Here is a 21,726-nt window from a genome sequence, read left to right as displayed (position 1 = left end):
CTATGAACAACATGAGAGCACATGATTTAAACAAACAAAAAAAACCCAAAACCAAGCCCCACAACAATTTCGGGTATCTGTGGTTTTAAATATCTAAACAGATTGCGGTGACTCCTCCAGCCACAGATAGTTCCATTTTGGCTTCAGGGTCTTTCCTCTTAGCACTGAGTACAAGGTGGAGTTCATATTGCATGTTAGTACTCATTTTGTAACAAGTAACCAACCTCTCTGATTTAGGAGATCAACTACAATAGTCCAACCTACTTGCATACAATCCCCATTAGTGCCTGTGTGGGTGGGAGTGGACAGAAGGAATGAACAGCTTCAGTGCTTAAACCACGTTGGAAAACCAAATTTTTGTGAGCTGCAGACTGACAGCACTAGGACAACAGGTAAAGTCAGACAGATAGCAAAGAAAATTGTTTTAATGCTAGAAGCATCAACTGCTAGCTACTTGTGTACATGTGGACTTATGCTTTCCATGCTTCTTCCTTCCAGGCAAGGCAAACTCCTGATAAAAAGGATAGGTAAAAATAGGGGCAACAAGAATCAGCTACACAGAGCTCTTCTGCAATGTTGTGGACAACTTTTATTTTACCAGAACAGCCATTGGATTTCTGCCTTTGCGTGTCGTGTTGGTGACAGAATTGATCAGATACGCTGCAGTATGGACCAGCATAATTTTTCTTGTTATTTTCAAAAGCTAGCAGAACAGCAGGATCTATTTACAAGCTTCTCTGTCAACTTCCCAAAGGAAACAGCAATGTGGGAACTAAGTTCACTCCCAGGATGGGCACTCTGTTCCAGCTATGAGAAAGTTGGAATTTGACTATCTCAGATTTGAGCATATAATGTTTCAGTGCACATGCACTTTGATCAAAAGCATAAACCCTTATCTGTAGTAAAAACTGCTTTCTATGGCAGTCAGCTAGAGATACACAAAATGCATCCAATCAGATTATAGGACAAATTACCCTCGTGTGGGATAGAGCGATGTACTATCCAAACTGCCCTTCAGGTTTATGAATTCTCCTCGTTTACTTCTATCCACCTTTCTTTTTTATAGCTGCCACTGGCTTCTAGCATTGCATCAGGAGTGTCAGCAGTTTATTGCTGAGACCACAAGGAGCTAAAGTGTTTGCTTTAATGCTACAACCCTGACAGGGACATAACCCAGTGTGGTTGCAGCTGCCTTGGTGGAAGTTTTTGACTCTGAACTTTGAGCTTCTCATCTGGAAGACTGAAGGTTGACAGTGTCCACTGCAAGGAAGAATGCTCCGGGCCTCTTCTGTTCTCTCTTGCCCATTACTTGCGAATTTTATATGCATCAAGTCAAGCTGCAGCAGGATTGCTAATTTTTTTTCTTCTATTTTTCTCAGTGAGGTAACGGAGTTTCATTAAGCCTGGTTAAGTAATCTGCTCTCCAAGTGTAACACACTAGAAATGTATGATGCAGCTGGAGGCCTCTGAAACTACTTCCAGGTATTCAGAACCTACAGAGAAGTTCTTCAGATAGCCACTGTACCGTGCATGTTCTGAACCTACACAGTCCAAAGCATGCACCTTCCCATAGCACAACATACATAGACTCTAAAGGCAGAGCATAAAAGACAGTGGAAAACAATCAAGGCTTGTCTTCCAGCCACTCCAGCAATTTCTGAAGCCATATTTATAAATTCATTTGGCGGCAGAGGGTCATGAACACTTCATGCATGTAGAGAGCATGTATTTTAAGCAAGCACTCAACAGATCAGAAAAAGGAAAGTTTTCCTGTAGGGCTGATACATCAGGAATGCTTGGTACCATGCCACCTGCTGATATTACAGTGAGCCGCTGACATCAGTGTGCTCTCCTGGAAAAGACCTTTTGAAGAACAAGTTACTACACATTTAAAGTAGCATAAAGCATACATTGTGGGGTAAGAGAACTCCAAGAAGGAGACTACAGTGAAACAAAGATGGATGGAAATCAGTGCTTTGGTCCCCATCCAAAGGACAAGGACAGTGACTGGCCACAACAACCCCTTTTCTAACAAGTGCGCACACAGCAGCTGTGGTGCAGACAAGGATGCACAGCTTGAATCTTCCTTGCATACAAAAAAAGGGTACACCTTCATTCAAGCCCACAAGAGCTTTTCAGCCTCTGTAAAAGATGCTATTTTAAATACAAGTAGTCATTTAAAAAAAAAAAAAAAAAAAAAAGCAGTCACCATGGTCTGTGAAGAGACCTCATGTGCATAGAACAAATTACAGAAAGGACTCAAACATTGTTGAGTGGCAGGACAGTAGTATTCGATCAGGACATCTTTTAGAAATACAACTAGCCTAGGACTTGTAGTCAGTATCTTCATGTACTTTCCAGAACTTGAGGGTAAACAAAGTGCAACGCTGCCCAGAAAGGGCATTCAGGTCTCACCAGAAAGTGGTGACAAGCATCCTGCTTACCTTGGATGGTGGAATTCAGGAAAGACTTAAACATAAGATGATGACAATGCTTGAGCAACCTGGCCCTCCTGACCTTTGCACAGCACTGGCAACTATTTTGGGCAACTACATAGCGCTCTCCATCCAGAAGCATCAGCAAACTAAAAATAAGGCTTGCTCAAGGATAAAATAACAGAGAGCGTGCGTTCCAAGATACGCTCTCTTAGGTACAGTTCTAGAAACAGCCATATTTAAAATGACATTCATAAAACTTCATTTTTTGTTTCGTTTTGCTTTTTAATGGCTAAGTGACCTGCCTCCCTTCATATATACTGGGGGCAGCACATGAAAGGACAGCAACAAGCACTTTGGGAACTTGCTCATACGTGCAGGCCAGGAACAGTGTTTCCAGAAATAATAGAGCTGAACAATGTGAAATGAGACCCTGAGATGCAGGTGAACATGGGAAAACACCCCAAAATCCAGAACCCATCTGGAAGTGAAAACTGAGGAATGAAGATTGAAGGGATTACAGACCAGAGCTCAGGAGGAGCTGGGCTGCTCTTGCTATTGATATCACCAGCTCATTTAAATACATGGAACAGCACAGAACATGATCCTGCAGGAGCTGGGACTGCAGAACACCCCTTAAAAACCAAGCAAGAGTTTAGCACAGGGTGGTGGCAGCCATGAACTGTTCAAGGACCATAAATTTTAAGAGAAATCAAGTACACAGCAAAATGCATCCTCCAACAGAGACAGGAGAGAACCTGTCCTGGTAAGAACCCTAATGCAAGGAACCCATTTTAACAATATTTCCTCATTCTGTCAGTAACAGTCAAGATCCTTTACAGTGCACCTCCTAACAGGGAATGAGTTATTGCACAGTCTAAACAAAATGCAAGAACACACTTGCTGCAGACACTGCTTGCTCAGCACACCTTCCTAAAGCCAGGCAATGAACTTACGGAAGAGGTGCCATAAGAAAACATGCTAGAAGTATTCCCTTTAATTTGCATGTGCACTTTTTTTTCTTTTAAACAACTGCTCTGAGTCCTTGCTTGCTGGGCAGAGATAACACGTCACTTTGTAGTTTCAGTTTCCAAGCTGGCTGTATGGCACATATGTCCATGAAGGTGCTGGACTTGGTTTTACACTCAGAGAAGTTGCTCAGAATCAGCCGTTCATTGTTTAAACAACCAGCAGGAACTACTGAAGTCTCTGAGCGTCTCCCTCGCCAAAAAGCAAAGGAAAACAGACATGGTGCAAGTCAGGGGAAGAAGGTGAAGAAAAGCACTTAAAAGGTGCACAAGAGTTTAAATTTCATTTTCTTTCTGCCTTCCTCCCCTCTATAGAGTAGCAAAGAGGAGACAGAGGAAGAGAAACAGCAGGATTCAATGGAAGGCAGAAGGTTCCTGATGGGCTCACCGATGGCTCAGTGCTGCTGTATGGGTGACGACTTGTTGCTTCACTGATGTTTGGTTTTAAGGGATAATCTCTGTATCATCTTGTAAAGGAGACCAAAGTGCTGGAAACAGAAGGAAAGCAAGTAAACATGAGTCCTTATAAATTCTAATAAAACTACTGTGTCCTACACAGAGAGACAACTTACTAGAAGGCTTAAAACAATACTAATGTTCAAATGCAAGACCTTGTTTGGATCATATGCTAGCACTCTCATCCTGAAGACAGAGTGGGACTTTGTGAATTAGGAGTTATGACAATGAAGCCAGTTACTTGAAGTTGTACAGAAAGTAATGGCTTACAGAAGTGTTTGTGCAGGCCTGTATCACCCCCATTGTGAAAATGCAAACACTTGTAAAAGATTTTACATTTTTTGATGCAATTCTGTTCCTTCTGAAGGGGAGGAGAAAGCTTCAGATTTCAACACATGCATGATACTAGTCACTACAGAAACACTGCTGCTAGCAGTTTCAGGAATGTAAGAATGAACCAGGCAAACACAGAGATTCCCAGTTGTTCACAATCCTTTAACTGGATCTTCTCTTTCACCATTTCAACAGTGACTTAGAAATTAACTTAATTCCTCTTTTGAGTCTGCTTTGATTAACTGCATTTTGATTCAATAACAGCTGCTTCAGATATCTGACAGATATAACAAGATCCAGGCTTCAAATAAGCTGTAATAATAAAACGTAATGGAGATAGCTGACAGAAATCAAAGTATACGTTATCCCTCCTGTTTATGTTGTTACATCAGATTTTTAAATGCTTGTTGTTTCCCCAAACAAATAATAAACACAAATAACATGAAGAGATCAAAATTTAGATTGACCTAAAATACTTCCCTTTCATTCATGTTCTTCAGAGAACCCAGCCAGGATCAGAAGCCTAGCTCACAGTGACTTTGTTAACACTTAAACAAAAACACTAAATTTAAGCTGGCTAGCCAAGGCATGGAGTATCACATTTCCAGGAGTATGGACACAGGATGTATTTATGGTTTCATTAAAAAACAAACAAACAAACAAAAAAAATCCCACCAAAACACAACCCTGAAGATGCATTTCTAAGCTGCATCCCAAGTTCAGATACTGGATCTCCTAACACTCCGAACTTACTACAAGCTACAAACCTTTAACATTACAGCAGATTTTTAATTACCTTGAGAAGCTTCAGTCTGAAGCTGTTACATAATCAAAACAGCTTAACAAGCAAGTTGTACATGTCCTTGACCAAGAGAAGGAGCTCTATAAAATAGTTTTGCACTAGAATGGCAAGAGATTGCCTTCAGCACAGCCAACTGAGATACTCAAAAATACACACATCAAAACAGCCAGCCATTTTGGATTACTACTTTTAGAGTGGGGTGGCATTATTGTTCCAACTTCGGTGCTGGGACTGTGCGAGCACCAGTTACTGTAGCTAACGTGATTTATGAGGAAAACAGTACATCTGTCTCTGCTTCGCTTCTCTTCTCTTACCTGCACTGCAACATAGGCAACACCAAGGTAGGCTGCGATACAGACAGCCAGAAGTAGGTCAAAGATTGCTGGCTTGACCCTGCAATAAAGAAAGAACAGATGAAATTGCTACAGCAGGTACTGCCACAGAGTGAGACAAAAGCCCAACATGCCCAAGGGAATTCCATACCTGTATGCGTTCATCACCTGTTTCAGCTGGTCATAGAAAACAAACTCAGGGTCCCTGTGAAAGGAAGAAATTCTTCAGGTTGTATTACACTTCTTGACACTGCAGTAAGAACAGCCCAGGCCTCTGTTCCAAAGGAGTTCATCCAACCAAAGACAGCTAAGCATGACCACCTTGCATACCAGTTTTGAACTGATTCTTTCTTTTCCTACAATCAGAAGCCTAAGGATCCAATTCAGAACACATGCTGTTCAGCTGTCACGGAAGAGGCACATGAAGATGCCTCACTGGGTTCATTAAACTGCTTCAACCCAAGCAAGCTAGACAGGATGGAAGCTGCCTTTCCGCAATTAAAGAAAGCTTTCTAGTGGACCTTAGTCTTTTCCTGCAGAGAGAAGCAGCACTCAGAATGGGAAAGGTGGAACCAAAACAGTGAAAAAAAAAAAGCTCTTCAGACAGAGGGAGCTGCTGGGACTTGTTACTGTGCTGTGCAGAATGGTAAAGAGCTTTCCCCAGGAGAACAGAGAGCATGAACCAAAACTGACAGGAAAGCAGAAAAGAACAATCACTTCCAGCTACAAGCCAAGAAGCCAGAAAAGTTGCAGCTCAGAGACAAAATTCATTGGAGGGGGAAGCCGGTTTGCATGCCCTGGCTGGTTCTTTCATCTCTTTTCTTACCGTTTGTCTGCCTTTACATGATGCTGTTTGACATCCTTCAGGTAGCGACCCATATAATATTCTAAGGTGTTGAGGAAGGTGCTGTCTTTATCAATCAGCTGGGCAGCCCTGGGCTGACTGCTCAGCCAGTCCATCACTGATTCTAGTTGCTCCTGCTGGATCTGCTGCAGAAAAATACCACCAAAGAAAGGGAGTCAACCACACATACGCTGAGACCAGAACTCTCTCCCAGACTCTTGATTCCTTCTTCCCGCAGGTTACAAAAATGCACTGTGCTCACCATCTGATCTGTGAAGATCTGCAGATCTGCAGGTGCTCCCTGCAAGGGAAAAAAAAAAAACAGGCTATTGGTGAATGCAAGCGTCTTTGGGTAGGACAGATCTGGCTAGCATGATGGGCAGCTCTTACCTTTTCTGTTAGATTGTAGATGACCCTTGTCAAAGCCTCAGCAATGATCCTAGTGTTCCTCGTTAGTGCCTTAGTGTCTATTCGTGCCCTAAAGCAGAAGAGGGGATTACGGACTTGTCAATGGGATCAGCTTCCTCTAGAAACCAGCCTTTTTCACGGCATCAAGCATGAGCCTGAATCCAAAGCCCAACTCTCAGTGTTTTTTCACCCATCCTCTGACCACCAGAACAGCACAGGCATGAAGCCAATTTGTGTTTACGGGCTGGATTTCAACTGCAGCCTTCCGTAAGGCCTCTAACCTCCTATCCATGATGCTGTTGCGTAGGCTGTCCCGGTGGCTCTCCAGATGGGAGATGGTGAATGCTGGCAAGCGTCGGATTGCAAAACGCTCATGTTCCCATGCCAGCATGTCTTCAGCCAAGTTTATCTTCTTGTGCACCATGGAAAACTTCACCTCTGGGAACTGGCTGGCAACAACCTGTGGGAAAGGACAAGCCATTCAGCGTGTCATGCTGCCCACTGCACAGTCCCATCTTGCACTGCCCAGTCCACCTAGACCCAGTTTTTTTATGTTCCAGAAGGAAAATACACTTCCACCTGTAAGGTGCGGTTACTGCCATTGAAAAGCTTTTTTATATCAAAAAAGCTGTTTCAATGTCACTACGGGGTAGCTTTTGCACGCAAAAAGCCATAAGGAAGCGCAATGGAAAATGCAGCAGATCTAGTCTGCTTCATTTGGGACTGTGGAATGAGGATTTGTCTGCACTTCAAATCAAGTGACTGTACACAATACATGAAATATTTCAATGGCACACCCTTTCTTCACATCTTCATTCCTTCCTCTCTTGGAGAGCTGCAGCTCCCCATAGTAAGTCCCAAGTTCCCATCTACCTAAAATGCTTTTAATTACCATCTCCAGTTCTCTCAGAAACGCATGCTGCAAGGTCCCCTCCTTGGGAGGCTTTGAGACATGGAGATGAAGGCTATCGCCTCGGCCCAGAGTATCAAGGCAGAGAACAAATGCTACATTGTCCTGCAGCAGGCTGGAATCTGTAACAGAAAAATCCAAACCTTTATTGCTATGTTTTGTGCTGGGAGTTCCATCCCCAAAAAAGCAAGGCCCACACAAGCAGATTCTCACAGGAGGGCTGACATAACTAGACACTTAACAGAATTGTATTAACAGAGGTCTTGCCACAGAACATGCTGGAATGCCAGCCCCTTACTCACCAGTGTGGTCCAAATTGTCTTCTAGCCATCGCTTGGTTCCTTGATAATTAAACTTGCCACCTCCAGATGCAAAGAACAGCAAGTTATACCTGCCCATAAAAGGCAACAGAAAAGTGTTAACACACAGCACTCCATGGCTACAGAACTCCTTTACTCAGGCTTGGAGGTGTGGTGAAATCACAACAGCTAGCACCTGACATTCAAGGCAAATGGTCCATTAACAAGCACCTCCTACATGCTACACACTAAGGTAATGGCAGGACAGGGTAAAAGGGGGGGGAGTTCCCAGTGCCTGAGGATGGAATCTACTTCCCACATCATTCCCTCCACTTGTCCCCAAGCTTGAGCAGAGCTACAGCAAAGAAACCAAAGGAAAGAGCTTGGCCATTAACAGCAGCTGAACTCAGAGGGAAACAAAACAGAGCAAAGGAAGTTAAGGACTGCTTCTAACACTCTACAGATTTGGAGCAAAACATCTTCTTACATCAGCTACACACATTCAACCAAGAACAGGGCAGTTTCTTACCCAGCATGGGTACGTCTGTAGGTGTAGAGCCGGGAAAACAGCCTGGCTAGTTCCAGTAGCACTGAGATACCACTGCCATTGGAGTCAGCACCATGTGACAGCCACTGCAGGGATGAAGTGGGACAGAGACAAGGTGACAACCCTACACTTATTCTCATGTACCAGAACAACCTTCAAGATAGCACATGACCATGCTCTGCTTAAAACTGCCCCGCATCTTTAAGACTAAGAAAAAACACAAGGGCAGAGGCCACATGGGAAAAAAGACAGGAACACACAGACAGGAACAAAGAGCTGCAGGAAGAAAGAATACTCACTGGAGCCACTCCAAAAGAGTCATAGTGGGCAACTATCACAACAGTGGGCAGGTCTTCTCCACCCAGCCCAGTCAGCCTTCCCTGCAGAGGAAAGAGATCAGTTTCACTCAGCATTGCCTCTTGTGCGCCTGCACAAAGTCAGCCTGACTTCTACGTGCCTGTTGAGTCTGCAGTGGCCTCAGTTCTGAGGACTTCAGATACTTACCTGGGTGAGACTCCCCTGACTTCCCCTATCAGTCCAAATGTCTGAATGTCTGATGAAGTCCCAATAAAAGATGGCATCCCATCAATGTATATGGATTCAAACTGGCAATAACTCACCTCCACGCTGGGTATGAGCCAGTCATTGATAGCTTTGCTTTGAGCCCCACTGGTCACCATCTGGAAGCCATTGGCAGTTGCTGTGTGCAGCAGAACTAAAGCAACAAAAAAAAAAAAAAGTATATCTGGGTAAGCTTCATCCCTTTATTTCCCTTGCTAAGTGAGCTTTGGAGATACCAGCTTTAAACTATTTAAGTCCTCTCACTTGTCGCTTATGTTTATGCGTTGACACAGAGTCCTGGTGACCATGCATTTTCATTCTGTCCTGAAATCCCAATACTTTGAGCCAGCTAAAACAAAAACTTTTCTCCAGCAGTCCTAAAGTTAATCATGAGCAGCAGGTCAGTAAGACAGTAAAGTTATTTACAGAGGAGTACATGGAAGCACTGAACTGACTTGTGGTCACACAAAAAGCTTCAGCTTCTAGCAACACACTGAAGTCACTTAATATCTCCAATGTTGTTTTTAACCTGACTTCTGCTTTCTACCTCACTTCCAACAGTGTGAAGCTGAGAACTCAACTCCACGCAATTGTATTTCCAAATATAGTCAAGTAATACTCTCTCTTATACTGTGTTTTTCTTCCATTAAATCTCAATGCACTTTAACAAAGACAGAACAAACATGAAGGCAACAGTACACTGGTTCATGGTGCATATGACACAGCAGACTGCTCCCAGAGATGGGATCAGGCCTGTCTTCCTCTAAACCTTTCCCCCACTTGTTCGAACTCACCTTCTGCAGCCGAGGCAGAACCCTGCGATGCAGAAGCAGCCCGCGTTTGTTCATAGATAGACAGCAGCTCTTCATCTTCCACTGCAAAGTAGACTGGCACAATGGTTTCCATAGCAAGCATTTCTGGCTCTATCTCCATGAATTGCTGAGGATTTAAGTGAGACACAAACTTAGCATCTGCTAAACATGCAAGAGGGCAGAAAAAAATTAACAACCAAAGCAGAGAGAGAAAGGTAAGTGTTAATATGATTTGTTAGAATGTGAAGCGTTAGAATATGATTTGTTGTGCATTACAACAGGAGCTTTCAGTCCTGCAGCAACCCAAGCCTCTTTCCCTCCCAAATACATCTCCCACCAGAAGAGAAAGGAAATGTTTTTTTTTACCCTTACAACATCCTGTGGGACAGAAGAGATAGATCGCGGCAAGATGATCACCACAGCACCAGCTGACTGGCGGAGAGCCTTCTGGTACTGCTCATAGGAGAAATCCACCAGCCGCATCATGACGCAGCGGCGGCTCAGGACATCTGCTTCTACAGTGCGGGCTTCTGTGTTAAGCACTGCGCTCCTGGTGCCTGTGAGGAGAGAACAGCAAGAAGTTTCGTAAATGATTTTGTCGCATCCCCTTTGCTTGAGACTAGCTCCTTCTCAGAACAGTCTTGGTGACAGTCTCATGAACTTCAGAGTAGTCAGGACCTGCAGGAAGCTAAGTTCATCTCTTCCCCCTCATCCAAGAAGGAAGAAAAATCTGTGGTTTTTCCTTGCATCCATCAGAGCAACATCTGTGCAGCCCTGTCCTGCCAGGCTCCCTTTACTCCAGCACTACGCAGCCTCAACCACCTTCCAGGCTTCCTCCCCGCCACAACCATGCAAGCTACCTGTTTATTTGCCTGCACCTAATACCTGCAGACAGCAATAAATCTGGAGAAAGCCTGGCCTCTTGCTATGCAGCCTACTGCATTGCCAGCTGTAGGATCAGGTCTGCAAGCAGAGGATGCAAGCTGTGCAGAACCACTTTGTGAAAGGACACAAGATTACCCCATGTCCATCCAAAGGGTTGTTCTAAGCTCACCCACTGGGATGTTTCTGTGGCTGAGAAAATTACAAATAAGCAGGGTGCTCCTAAGTATTTGCATCCTCCTACTCTCAGTTTCAGCATATCAAATCCCCCACATGAAAATGCAATCCTTTGGGAGAACAACAGTCTGGAGGCTTGCCAGCAGATCCAGCATTCTCCAAGAGAGGACCACAAGGGCATCTTGTATAGACACGTTCAAATCCACCTTACAATTTGTAATATTCCAAATCAAATTTCTTCTTCTATAACTCTGGCACCTACATTGAAGGTTTCATCATACTGGGTCCCCATGCAGCCAGGGAAGGAGCAAGGTGCTCTCAGCCTATGCCAAATAGAAGTGTTGCTAAAGGTTAGATTTAAACCTGGCTGAACTTAACTCTAACGTTAGTTTGGTCTTGTCAAAGGTCTAATCACCTAAACAAGAAAAATCTGTACTTCCACTGCATAATATCAGTGAGGGCCATACACCCAGAAACAGAGTTAAGGCACAATCCGAATTCTCCACACAGAGCTCCTACACTGTATAACAAGCAAGTATTAAACAGCAGCAGCCCCCTCGCCGCACTCAGAGGAAAAAAAAAATCCATAATGAGGATAATCTCTCCACCATTCCCAAAACAATGACACGTAAACACACCAAAGCGTGGATCCAGAGTTCTGCTCCGAGCGCAACCCTCTGACATCTAAACAGAGCAGACCCAACAGTATTTTCTGACACTACAGCAAGACAAGTTGATTCTCTGTAGTGTCTCTATAGAGAACTGTTTCATAATTGTTCATTTACAATCTAAAGAACTCTATTCTAACAGTATTAGAGGAAGTCCAAGTTTGTTCTTAAATTGCTCTATGACTGATGTTGACAAAAAACCTCTTCTCCCCCCTGCAAGAAAAGGCTCAGCAGCAATCGCTATTTGGTCCTTTTGGAAAAGAATCTGGAACAACAAATAGCTTTCATCCCAAAGGACATCTGGCCTCAGAACACACACACGGAACAGGAACATCAGCTACCCAAAGGTGCTGGCAAGGAACAAAGGAAACACACAGTCCACCGAGCTAAAAGGCTACAGAAAAAGAAACAGCATAAAAAGTTAATTGCAAGCATCTTAAAAAAACAATGTGTGGCTTTTCAAGAGTTCACAAAATATTCCAAAATATGTTGTGAGCACTTGGCTAGAAAGAACACTCAAGCAACCAAAGTCAAAGCCAGCTGAAACACATGCTTGCTGTCCCCATTAAGCCTGCCAACAAAGACTTACCACCACATGAGGAAACAGATAGCTTAAGACCCCCGTGAGAGAGCCTACCTCAGATCTAGTGAGGTTCTCAACAACAGAGGTCTCAAGATGCAGACACATTTTGAGGAACTGTGATGGAAGAACCCAGAAATAATTTCAGATATCCAGAAGCCACCAGATATCCAGGAGCATCTGTAGTGTTTACAAAGCATGCGGGTATAGCTGGCATTTCATTAACTTCTACTGCTGTTTGATCTTATGAAGATCTGAAAGATCTAGAGACTGAGTCTCATGGACAGTATAAAATAAATTGTGGGGCTGTAATGCCAGACTGTTAACGTAAGTCTGAAACTTAGGCCACAAAACTGACAACAGGAAGAGTCACTCACGGACAGAACGCATGCCCTGATCTGGAATAAAGTATCTACGGAAGACGCGGAAACACCACTTGATTCTGGGTTAGTGGGTACAGGGGGGTGGATTTGCAGAACAGGTTGTGTTTCTGACTCAGAGAAAGGTGTTGCACAATTGGCAGCCTGGAAGCAACAGAACAGAGGAACTGGAGGTCAATTGTAACACAAGGGAAGAACTGTAAAAGAAAAGACTCTCAAACAGAGACACTGGAGCAATAGACACTGATAACTGAGACTGAAGAAAAGGCTGAAGAGCAAAGAAGAATCAACCTGTCAAAACAGCCAAAGGCAAGCGAACAAAACTGAGCTCACAACCAAGTTCCCCAGTATGCAAGAGGGCTGCAGCTGGACAACTTGAAACACAGGGACTTCAGCCCACAGACCGGAGTCTGCAAGGACACGGCAGGGTCCTTGGCCACCTCTAGGTCACCATGTGGGAGCTCTCGGCACTCTCCTGCTCATGCTGAGACTGGACGCTAAAACTCAGTCTGACGGGGACTGCCTGCGGCCTCCCCTGGGTCTGGGCCCGGACCGGGGCCCGGCTGCAGCCTCCCAGGGCCCTCCGAGCTCTCTTGCAGCCTCCCCTGGGCTGGGTCGCCCTCCCCAGCCCGCCTGCGGCTTCGCGGCCTACCCTGGGCCCCTCCCTGGGGTCGGGGCTCTTCCCAGGGACCCCGTCGGCCCTGAAGGGGGCCGCTGCCGGGACCCGCCCTCCCGGAGGGCCGAGCCCGGCCAGGCCTGGCAGCGTCTCACCGTAGGGCTGCCCGCCCAGCTCGTACTGCTGCATGCGGTAGACCGTGAACTCGTGGGCGGCCTCGGCGGCGGGCGGCGGGCCCAGGAGCAGAAGCACAGCAGGCACGAAGAGCAGGAAGCTGAGCGGCAGGCATGAGGCCTTCAGCACCGACTCCAGCACCTCGCCTGCCTCCTCCAGCATCGCCGCGGCCCCGGCCCCGCCGCTGCGGCCTGCTCCACCGGCACGCACGGCACGCGCGACGCGGCGAGGCGCGAGCGACGCGGCACGCGTCGCCCGCGGGCTGCCGGGAGCTGTAGTTCCTGCGGCGCCGCAAGGGGCGCTGGGAGCTGTAGTCGCGGCAGCCTCTGCAGCGGCGTTGCCCCCCTACCTGGCCTGCAGGGGGCGCTCCGCCCCGCTGCGCAGGGGCGGCGGCGGCGGCGGCTGCCGGGTCGGGCCTGCGGCGGCTGCACCGGCGGCCCGCCTGGCGCGCTCGCTGCCTTCCCCCGCGCTCCCGCCCGCCGCTCTCCGCGCCGGGCAGATAGGCAGGGCTGTCCGCGCCGACCGCAGGGCGCTAGTCGCCCGCGGCAGCGGGAACTGCGAGCAGAACCCGCGGAGCCGCGTCACGCGCGTCGCCGAACAGCGGCGGCGAGACTGCCCGGTGCCGGCGGGCGTGCGCAGCGCAGCGCCTGCGCGGGCCGTGCTGCCTCCGGCTGCGGCGCCGCCGCCGGGAGCGGGGGGATCCCGCAGCGCCGGGAGCGGGGCGGTGGGCTTCGGCTGTCCCGGGCCCACGGACAATGTTTGCCTGCTCCGGGGCGCACGCCTGGACATGGCGGGGGCGGTCGGCGAGGCCCTGCGCCGAGCAGCGAGCTGGGTCCCGGCCGAGGGGCGCACTGAGCGGGCAGCCCGGACCTGCCCCAGCTCGCAGCCCTGTCCCACACCGGCCACCTCGGTGCCGCCCTTGGCGGTATCGGACCTCCAGACTGCCACGCGGCTGCCTGCGGGAGCAGCCACCGGGTACCTGACCTGCGGGAAGATAAAATCATAGCAGATCAAACCGGGGCTTTCTTACCATCTAGATTTATTGCGAAACAAATGGGCTGGAAGCTCAGCACCTCCTGCTGAGCTGCTGGGCCAGCAGGTTTTAAGTCTTCAGGAGCTCCTGCTCCCCAGTGCTTGGGTGGCTTTGGCCTCCTTGTGTGATGAGAGGAGGCATGGATGGCTTTGGGATGAAAGGAGGCATTTGGGTACTGCTCTAATTTTTCACTTGGTTAGGGAACAGACGAGCAGGAGTCTGAGGCGCAAGCTGGCCGTGCCTTCTGGGCCCCACTGGGTCTCCATCAGACCCAGGCAGGAATGGGGCTATTTTGGAGCCAGCCATTTTCTGTAGCACAGAGCAGTCCTCTCGGTACTGGGGATGAAGTCTGGCCCCAATGAACTTCTGCAACCTACAGGCCTTGCATGTGGGTGTCATTGTGACCCTGCCCCCCCTTCCCTGTGACACCAGGCATTCTGCAATGTTCTGTTGGCTCCTTCAGAGCTGCTAGTGCTGCTTGACCCCTGTCACAGTCCCAGCCCTTCCAGCCCTGCTGCTGGTCTCCAAGGTCTCCAAGCCCTGCAAAAGCCTCTGTTGGCCCCAGCCAGCCTTGCCCTGGGAGCAGTTGCCCCCACCAACCTCATGCAGCACAGCTACCTGCCTGCCCACGGAAACGTCCGTTTCTGCTGCCAGCTGGGCTGTGTCCGTGCATGACTTGGTAACCTCTTAAGCTTCCTGCCTGTGAAGCTGCAGCAACTTGGGATCTCTCCTGCTACTTCACAGATACCAGCCAGCAAACTGACAGGGTCAGAGGCTGCAGCCAGGCAGTCACTGACCTGCAAGCTCAGGGGAGAGAAGGCATGGCATTCAGAGAGGTCAGGGCAGCAGTGCTCAGCCCTGGGGCAGCAAGGAGAATCCATATGTGACTACTGTGAGCCTGGCTCCTGGGGTCCTTAGGTACCTTCCCTGCTGTTGATGCTGCCCAGCTCACAGGGAGGTGGAGACCCTCAGAACATTTCCCTGGCAGAGTATGGGTGACCCCCTTCTCCAAATGTGGTAATGCTTAGAGAAAACATGCTAGGATCAGACCCCTCCATTCCTTTCCCAAGCTGTGCTGACCTTCAGAAGGGCGTGGGGCAGGCTCCACCCCACTCTTGCCTCTGCGTGACGACTCTGTTCCAGGTTGTTGAAGTGATTCTTCCAAATGTGTTCTGTTGCAAACACTGCTTTTGTAAAGTCTTCTGGAAGGATGCAGCCTTTTTGGCCCCGAAAGGAAGAGGAAACAATTCCTGCTGCTTCTGTTCAGGTATGAGCCAAACCCCACTGGAGACAACAGAATGCAAAGCCATCTACAAGCTGCTGCTCAACCTTCCCGTGCCCACCACAGTGGGCACCTCCCCTTGTGTGGGGACCTTAGAACTTGGCATTTTTACCAGAGCATGACCTACCTGTCTGGGAGGCCATAGCGTTACGAACCCTCTGCTGTACAGGTATATGTTACCTGAGAGGTTCAGCCAGATGGGAGCAGGTAGCTCTGCCATGCATGATGGTACCAGACTCCCCAGTCACTGTGGGTACCTCTTTCTGCCCATGGTGGTGTCAGGGCTGTCACTGCAGGTGCAGCCCTATGCCCAGAGGCATGGCAGGGCTCTTACTTCTTGCTGCCAGGCTGTAAGCACTGTCACAGCATTTGCCCAGGCACAGTGCCCAGGCTCTGCACTCTGGTGAGGGATTGGGCTGTTGCTGCAGCTCCCTGCTATCCTGTGACTGGTTTGTGTGGCACTACAGGTGGGCACTTTGTTCCTGGCCAGGGGCCTCTGGGCTGCCCCACAGCTGCACATACTTGCACTTGCAAACCCAGTTGTTCTTAATTCCCTGGCAAGACATCAAGCCTGCATCCTTTCCCAGCAGCTGTGCCCATCACAGGAGTTCCAGAAGGCTGTAAACTGCAGCAGAAGACTCAAGTATCACCTCCAGCCCTGCATGACATGCAGTGGAGCACTGCCAGCCTCACCTGATCCCAAGGGGTTGGGGAGCAGTCTGGTTGGGGATACCCACCCTATTTGTCACTGTGCCCAGGGGCAAAATACCCTCATCGGGGCAGGTACAGCATCTATATACATGCACACACAGAGCAGGGTCCACTTATAACCTAGGCACAGCAGTTGTCTCAGCAAAGCGTCAATCCCAAAATGTGCCCATATCCTTCACTCCCATCTGAAGAGCAATGCCTGTCCCTATGCTGCACCCACAGTGAAGCAACATCCCAGTCTGAAGGGACTGGAAAGCCTGGCCACAGTTAACAACTGGGGTGGGGCTGCACCTGATCAGCCTGAGCTGCATGTAGGCTACAGTTCTGCCAGGCCAGGACCAGCAGCACGAGGTCCTGGTGGGCTGTCTGGCAACTTTTGCTCTCCCCGTGGCCTCTCAGAGGCTGGGGAGATTGCTCATCATGCTGGAGTTGCTGGAGAGAGGTGCTCTGGGCCGGGCATTCAGTGCTACAGAGCTGCGGAAGCTATCCCGGTAGCGCAGGGAGCTCTCTGTGGATGAGCCAGAGTTGATGTCTGTGATGACCAAGCAGTTCCCAGGCTTGCACAGCCCAACCTTGACACAGCAGCAGCACAGCAGGCTTCCCACAGCACGGCGCACCTCCACGCTCCGGAGGGAGTAAATGATGGGGTTAACGCCTGAGTTAAGCATGGCCAGAGCCAAGGTCCAGTCCAGGCTGTGGAGGTATGTGCAGGTCTGGGTCTCACAGAAAACATCAAAGAGCAACAGGACAAAGAGGGGACTCCAGCAGATGATGAAGGCACCCAGGATTATCAGCACAGTCTTGAGCAAGCGCAGGGACCGTTTGCGGCTGTGCCGAGAACTGGTTTGCCTAGAACTGGCCTGGACCAGCTGGAAGATGGAGATGTAGAGGCCAATGATCCCCAGGAGGATGATGCTGAACATGACCACGGAGAAAAGGATGTAGTTCTTGGAGTAGAGAGGCAGGAGGACAGAGCAGGCATTGAAGTTGCACAGACAGTTCCAGCCCAGCAGCGGAAGCAATCCAATGATGAAGGCAAGCAGCCAGCAGGAAATGATCAGGCTGCGTAAGCGCAGGGTCTTGCTGGCTTCATTCTCAGCAATTGGCCTTACCATGGCACTGTAGCGCTCGATGGCAGTCACAAGCAAGCTGAAGGTGGAGGCAGCCAGCGCGATGAAGAGAATGCCTTCCCGCAGGAACCAGAGCTGAGGTGAAAGCTGGAAGGTCTTCTTGCCCGAGAGGCAGAGATTAGAAAGGTAGGCAATTCCTGCAAGCAGGTCGCTCACGGTGATGCTGGCAATGCAGGAGTAGACCCAGCGGCGGGCTCGCAGACACCGCAGGATGGCCAGCAGCACAAGCAGGTTCTCCAGGATGATGATGCAGCTGATGATGGCAAAGGTTGTGCGGATGAGACCCATGCCCTCATCCCCAGTCTGCCGGTTGGTCAGCTTGCCTGTGAAGTTGTAGTGCTGCAGGATGATGTTCACATTCCTCATGGCAGCCAGCTGCAGGCAGGAACTTTTCCTGTCAAGCAGGTCAAGTCTGAGCTCAGGGTATTGTGCAGAGCCCAGTGGAAGGGGAAGGGAGCGATTCACCAGCCAGCTCAGCTCTGGACCATCCATCTTCTGAGCTTAGGTCAGCAGCTAAGGGATGCACGATGGAGCAAGAGTTGAGATGGGGTTTGGAGCAGAGAAGGCCCTCTGAGGGCTGGACACAGCTGTGAGACTCTGCCACACAGGACTGGCTCTGATCCCAGCAGCCCTACCCAGCGTGGAGATGAGAGTTAGAGCCCTGTCTGCCAGCCTTGCAGCACTGAAAAGAGCAAGGGGAGAAGAGGGTGAGGTGTTTTGTAAGTCCGAGCATGAGCATGGGCTTCCTGTTGTTTAATAAAGTTTCCTGTTGTGAGCTAGAGTATTGACATAGTTTCTAACAGCTGTCATAATTTCTTAGTAAGGGCCTGGCTATTCTCAGCTTTGCTGTGGTTGTGAAGGTGGGGGACATGAATGAAATGATGTGTGAGGCCCCTCTTTGAGTCAGGGCAGGCTGGGTGAAATGGGGTAACACCTCCCACCTTGATGGGTAGGTCTGTTGGGCTGAACAAAGCCGCCAAGTGCTAGTAAGAGCACCCAGACAGCCTGACTCACTAAGTGTTTTGCCTTTTGTGGCATTAAATTCACGCCTGAGCCTGGCAGAGAGCAACTGCCTCTTCATCAACTGCCCTGTGCACGACCCATGCCCAGATACATCCTTCTCCAGGAGGAAGCTCCATGCTCTCACCCCTCTGGGCTTCTCCTTGGGCCCAGCTCCTGCCAGTCTCTCAGGACACATCCATCCAAGTCCTGCCCTGTCAATGCAGCAAGTCCAGGCACCTGTGTTTCTCAAGCTATGGCTCAGCTCCACCTAGTTCAGGGGAAACCAGCTGGCCAAAGCCCTGCATGTGCCCTGACACTGCACCCTCCACCTTCAGCTCTCAAGTACCTGCTAGAGATAGGTCAGGATCTTCCCATTATTTAGGTCATAGACAGGGAAATAGAGGCACAAATCTGCTGCCTCTTGCCTGGCACTGCAGAAGGTGCAGGGGGCTGCACTGAGACCAGAGCCCAGGAGTCTTGACATGATTGTTACATTGATGTCTATCATTGACCTATTCCCTGCATCTGCAAAACTTAACTGGGAAGTCTTGCAATGTGCTATTCCCAACCGCGGCAGTTGAATTTGCCTTGTGACTCACCTGTCATGACTGGCCTGAGGCTCTTGCTGCCAGAGGGAGGTTCAGCAGCTAGCAGTGCTCTCCAGCTGCTTGTCTGAGGCCCAGCACGGAGTACGTAGTGGGGAGGGCTCCTTGTGCAAAATAAGTGAGACTTCTACCTACCAAAGTGGAAAAAGGGAAGTTACAACATCAACCACATTTCTGTGCAGGATGGACCCCACCCAAAACAGCTGCAAAGAGGCATAGAGAAAAGAAAGACAGAGCACCTTTTAACTCAGGATCACAGCAGAAGCTGTGCCCTGCTTTCTGCTTTCACCTATGTTCTCATTCCAGACTGGCACAAAGCCATGGAGAGGTCCCCAGGTTGAGAGCAAAGAGCAGTGATTTCTTCCATCAGCATGGCAAGGAGGGAATTGTCCTGGGAGTCCATCCACTGCTTGATAAGTGGAGAAATCCTAGCCTGGATCACAGCATAGACAAGTGGAAAATGCAAAGGAGGTTCCTGCTGCAGAAAGTCATGTGCAAGCAAGAGTGGTTTTCATCAAAAGCTGAGGGCTCCATCCTCCACATTCACCCTTTCAGCTGTTGTTTTGGGCTTTTCTATCAGCAGCGTGGAAAGAAACTTATGCTGATAAAGTCAGCAGATGACCCCAAGATTGAAGGAGCGGAAATCAGCAGGAAGGCTGGGCCATGAGTGCAGCTCAATCCAGAGAAGAGGAGTGCAAGGTTGCACATTCAGCACGAAGAGCACACTCCCAAATGGGCTGGGCAGATGCTCCTAGCACAGCACTGGAATCAAAAGGATCAATGTGATTCTTGCACATCACCCCTGCTTTATACTTGCTTCAGGCTGAGCCTCCACCTAATGTGTCTGCTCAGGACAGAACTGGTGGGGTGTCCCTAAAAGATCAGAGGATGAAGAAACTTGGCTTGTCAGGGACACTAAGTAGTTTCTCAAATAGCTGGCAGCGTATGAGCAGTCTCAGGGAAGAAATAGCTGACAGGAATGAGCTCTATGTCAGGGAGATCTGCAGCGAGTGTGGGGCAGGTAGGAGGCAAATGCTTTTGATGGCAGGAGGGTTTGAGGCAGATAAGCAGCTGGGATATCTCAACACACTCACCCATGGGGTGCCAGGTCCTCTGGACCAGCAAAATATCACAGGCTCTTCCTAATGCCCCTTCCACAAGCACATCAGGTGCTGCCCTAAAAGGCAGGGCTGATTATTTTGTCAAGAGCTATTCTGGTGAGACAAAAACCTTGTTCCTTGCTCTGTCCTAGCACCTGTGTTGTTTGGCCTTTCCATAGCAGAGGGGACTGGGTACCTGTGAGGCATGCCACAGTTTCACAGCACGTTGTGAGGGGGGGCTGGCTCTGGGAAGCTGTGTCCCAGCCCTTGCTGCTGCCCTTCCAGCACCCTCTCGCTTCTGTCCCCCAACAGCCTGCCAAGCTCCCCGCCTCATGCCAAGTTACCACACACCTCAAACACTGCTCCCATCTCATGGCAAGTCAGGGCACAGTCCCATAGCCGGGGGGGCCTGGGGGTACTTGGGTCTTCTCCACTTCATGCAATCATCTCAGCAGAGCAGAGCCTCACTGGCTGGCACAAATCCAGCCCTGTGCCTCCCTCAGAGCTGCTGCCGCCAGACCCGAGGCAGAGAGTCCCCATCTCCATGGCTGGGGGCAAATGAGGCTCCCCCTCAGCTGGGCACACACATGAGGGAGAGTTCCTGTTGTTCTGCAGTGGCTCCCTATTGCTATCTGCACAGACACAGGCTAAGCTTTATCTTGGTACTTCTCCTTTGCTGCTGTTTCAGTTCAGATGTTCTTTCTTTGAAATGAAGGGGGGCGGGGGAGGGACACCCCATCCTGCAACATTTCTCATCTCTTTCCTTCAAATCAAGACCACAATCTACTTGAAACTGCCTGATAGCTGCTGAGTGCTGGCGTGGAATGACCAAGGGAGGTATGGGGGCCAGCTGCAGCCCCCTGAATCCTCTGCCAGAACTGTGGCCATAGCAGGTGTTCACAGATGCTGAGATGAGGCACCTTAGCAGCAGAAGCCTTGGAACCCTCCACAGCCTGCTCCTACCAAGGCCAACAGGAAGGCAAAAGTACCTCAGCCCCAGAGGGAAGAGTTTGTCTGCAGACAGGGATGTCCAGAGAGAAGCAGGGCAGGAGCAGCCTGGAGCAGGGCTCCCTGGGTTTGTGGCCAGTGGCATGCCTGGTCACTCCTGCCCTGAGACTGCCTGCTTATGGGAGGGTGTCCAGCTCCAGATTGTGGGGGGCCACGAGCAGCTGCAGGGGAAAGACAGCAAGCTACAAATGCAAGATAAAATATTGATGATTTCTGTTGAGGTTTTCCTGCTGTGCTGCTGCACAGTCCTGATTAAACCTTGTATTTTCAGACATTCTGATAAAAAAAAAATCCCTGGGTGAAGCTCTGTGGAGAGCTCTGCCTGGTGGGGCTAGCCAGGCAACCCCCAGGCTAGCTCTTGGACAGCTGGCATCCCCATCTCTCTCCCACAAGGCTCCCTCCCCACATCCCCACCCACCTATCCTGTCCCTGCTGTGTGGCCCCAGCACAGCCCAACATCAGCCAAGGCATCCATTTGCCTGCAGGTGTTTTTCTGCTCCAGGAAGGGTGGAGTTGTGCTGGTTTAAAAATGACTGATTGCTCCTGGCAGTTGGTTGGTTGCATTTCCTAGCTTTGGTCTCTTCTACTGTGCAGCAGCCGGCAGTCATCTT

At 49.5% G+C, this 21,726-nt stretch overlaps 2 protein-coding genes across 2 annotated transcripts; both read right to left on the bottom strand.

Moving 5' to 3' along the window:
- Nucleotides 1-566: 566 nt before the first annotated feature.
- Nucleotides 567-13,483, bottom strand: NCLN (nicalin). The gene is made up of 15 exons (XM_069790698.1): nt 13,226-13,483; nt 10,134-10,324; nt 9,750-9,894; nt 9,015-9,109; nt 8,694-8,774; nt 8,377-8,480; nt 7,851-7,939; nt 7,531-7,670; nt 6,920-7,098; nt 6,621-6,708; nt 6,493-6,531; nt 6,213-6,376; nt 5,538-5,591; nt 5,369-5,447; nt 567-3,951 (listed from the first exon to the last, which is right to left on the bottom strand). Exons 1-15 carry the CDS (start codon nt 13,404-13,406, stop codon nt 3,892-3,894), a joined length of 1,689 nt encoding a protein of 562 aa, XP_069646799.1. The 5' UTR covers nt 13,407-13,483; the 3' UTR covers nt 567-3,891.
- A 783-nt stretch (nt 13,484-14,266) lies between these two features.
- On the bottom strand, nt 14,267-19,104 carry S1PR4 (sphingosine-1-phosphate receptor 4). The gene is made up of 2 exons (XM_009926997.2): nt 19,002-19,104; nt 14,267-18,082 (listed from the first exon to the last, which is right to left on the bottom strand). Exon 2 carries the CDS (start codon nt 17,890-17,892, stop codon nt 16,666-16,668), a length of 1,227 nt encoding a protein of 408 aa, XP_009925299.2. The 5' UTR covers nt 17,893-18,082; nt 19,002-19,104; the 3' UTR covers nt 14,267-16,665.
- Nucleotides 19,105-21,726: the final 2,622 nt, after the last annotated feature.

This window comes from Haliaeetus albicilla, chromosome 8, assembly GCF_947461875.1.
Source record: "Haliaeetus albicilla chromosome 8, bHalAlb1.1, whole genome shotgun sequence".
Lineage (NCBI taxonomy): Eukaryota > Metazoa > Chordata > Aves > Accipitriformes > Accipitridae > Haliaeetus > Haliaeetus albicilla.
The sequence above is the reverse complement of the archived record's forward strand: the minus strand, read 5'-3'. Positions and strand labels throughout refer to the sequence as shown.